The sequence below is a fragment of the Octodon degus genome, unplaced genomic scaffold (genome assembly GCF_000260255.1).
Source record: "Octodon degus isolate 3935 unplaced genomic scaffold, OctDeg1.0 scaffold00020, whole genome shotgun sequence".
NCBI classification, from domain to species: domain Eukaryota; kingdom Metazoa; phylum Chordata; class Mammalia; order Rodentia; family Octodontidae; genus Octodon; species Octodon degus.
Genome location: NW_004524596.1, coordinates 16,093,339 through 16,094,749, shown reverse-complemented (window position 1 = coordinate 16,094,749; position 1,411 = coordinate 16,093,339). Strand labels below are relative to the sequence as shown.

Here is a 1,411-nt window from a genome sequence, read left to right as displayed (position 1 = left end):
GAGGGGAGGGGAAGGGGGAAGAAGGGAGGGGGAAAGGAGGGGAAGGGCAGGGGGAGAGGAGGGGAGGGGAGGGGAGGGGAGGAGGTTCCAGGCCTGTGTCCTGACACTCACCGACAGCCGGCCGTGGGTAAGGACGCTGCTCAGGTAATTTTTGGCTTCAGTCATCCTGCTCTCGTTCTTTTCCAGCAGAGGGACAGAGTCCTTTATTTTGCCTTGGTTCTCCTTCAAACACTGCTCCAGGAGGGCCTCGGCCAGCACCAACTTCCCGAAGTCATCTGAAAAACAAGGCATGGGTTGGGACAGGGAGTGAGGGCAGCCCCTTGTCCACATGGAGGGCACCTCCTCTGGACCACAGACACTCCCACCTCACCTATGCATGGGCCACATTTTCCATCAACTGAAAGGGCTTTTAAAGAACAACATAGTCACAGTACAAGTTGCTCCTTTGAGTTGGCTTCCTAATATAGTTTTAATATTTGAAAAGGCAGATTTTCTAGGACTTGGGAGAAATTCCCAGAATTTCAGAATTTAAAATGAAAGCAGGACAAAGTCATATCTATGCCCTGCTGTGAATAAGTTCTTTAAAATTTTTTTATTTATTTATCTGATACAGGGTCTCGCTACACAGCTTGGACTCACAATGATCCTCCTGTCTCAGCCTCCCCAGCACTGGGATTACAGGCGTGCACCACTAGAGGCATCTCACCCCTTAGGAAGACGTCCTGCAGAGAGCAGCCCTAATCCTCAAAATCCTAACAGTACAATCCCAGGCGGTTTCTGCTCTGAGAACATCAGATAAGATACCTTTCGCTACCTACCTCATGAGTTTTAAAATTAACATTTTGGGGAAACACCCATAAAGGTACGCAGTCAAACTCTGATCCAGCGCTATCGGAACACAAGAAGGCAGAGCCTTTCCAAAGGGCTGTCCGGCCACACAGGGCAAACCTGTTCCTGTGCGTCCCCACTGGCCCAGAAATCACATTGCCACACATTCCCTTGCACACCTGGAACATGACCTGTGTGTAAGACCCTTCCCGCAGCATCATTCACACCAGCAAAAAGTAGCCAGCGCCTTTCTGTCCACCAGGAGGCTAGTTAAAGGGTGGGACTTACATAAAAAAGGCCCACATCTTGGGGCCATGAAGAGGAGCGAGCACACGGTGTGCTTTTATGGAATGTACTGAGATCAAGTGACAACACAGCACAGTAATATGCGACTGTGCGCTCGCACACGCACACGCACAGTGGCTCTGGCAGAGCAAGGCTGCCACTCCGTTGTTCTGTACCAGTGGAAGGTCTGAAACATATTACCCAAGGAAAAATCAACTTAACTCTAACCAGCCTTGACAGGCAATCTACACTTCCAAATCTCAGCCAGGAAGAGGGGCAACCGCCTCACAGTTCTCAG

General features: G+C 50.3%; 1 protein-coding gene across 1 annotated transcript in view; it reads right to left on the bottom strand.

Annotated features, from left to right (window-relative positions):
* Ttc7a (tetratricopeptide repeat domain 7A) overlaps positions 1-250 on the bottom strand; it is a 99,529-nt gene extending 99,279 nt beyond the window's left edge. The window contains exon 1 of the mRNA XM_023711188.1: positions 112-250. Coding sequence (XP_023566956.1) covers positions 112-165 — 54 coding nt within the window. The 5' untranslated portion in view covers positions 166-250. The remainder of the gene's footprint in view (positions 1-111) is intronic.
* Between the last annotated feature and the right edge of the window lie 1,161 nt (positions 251-1,411).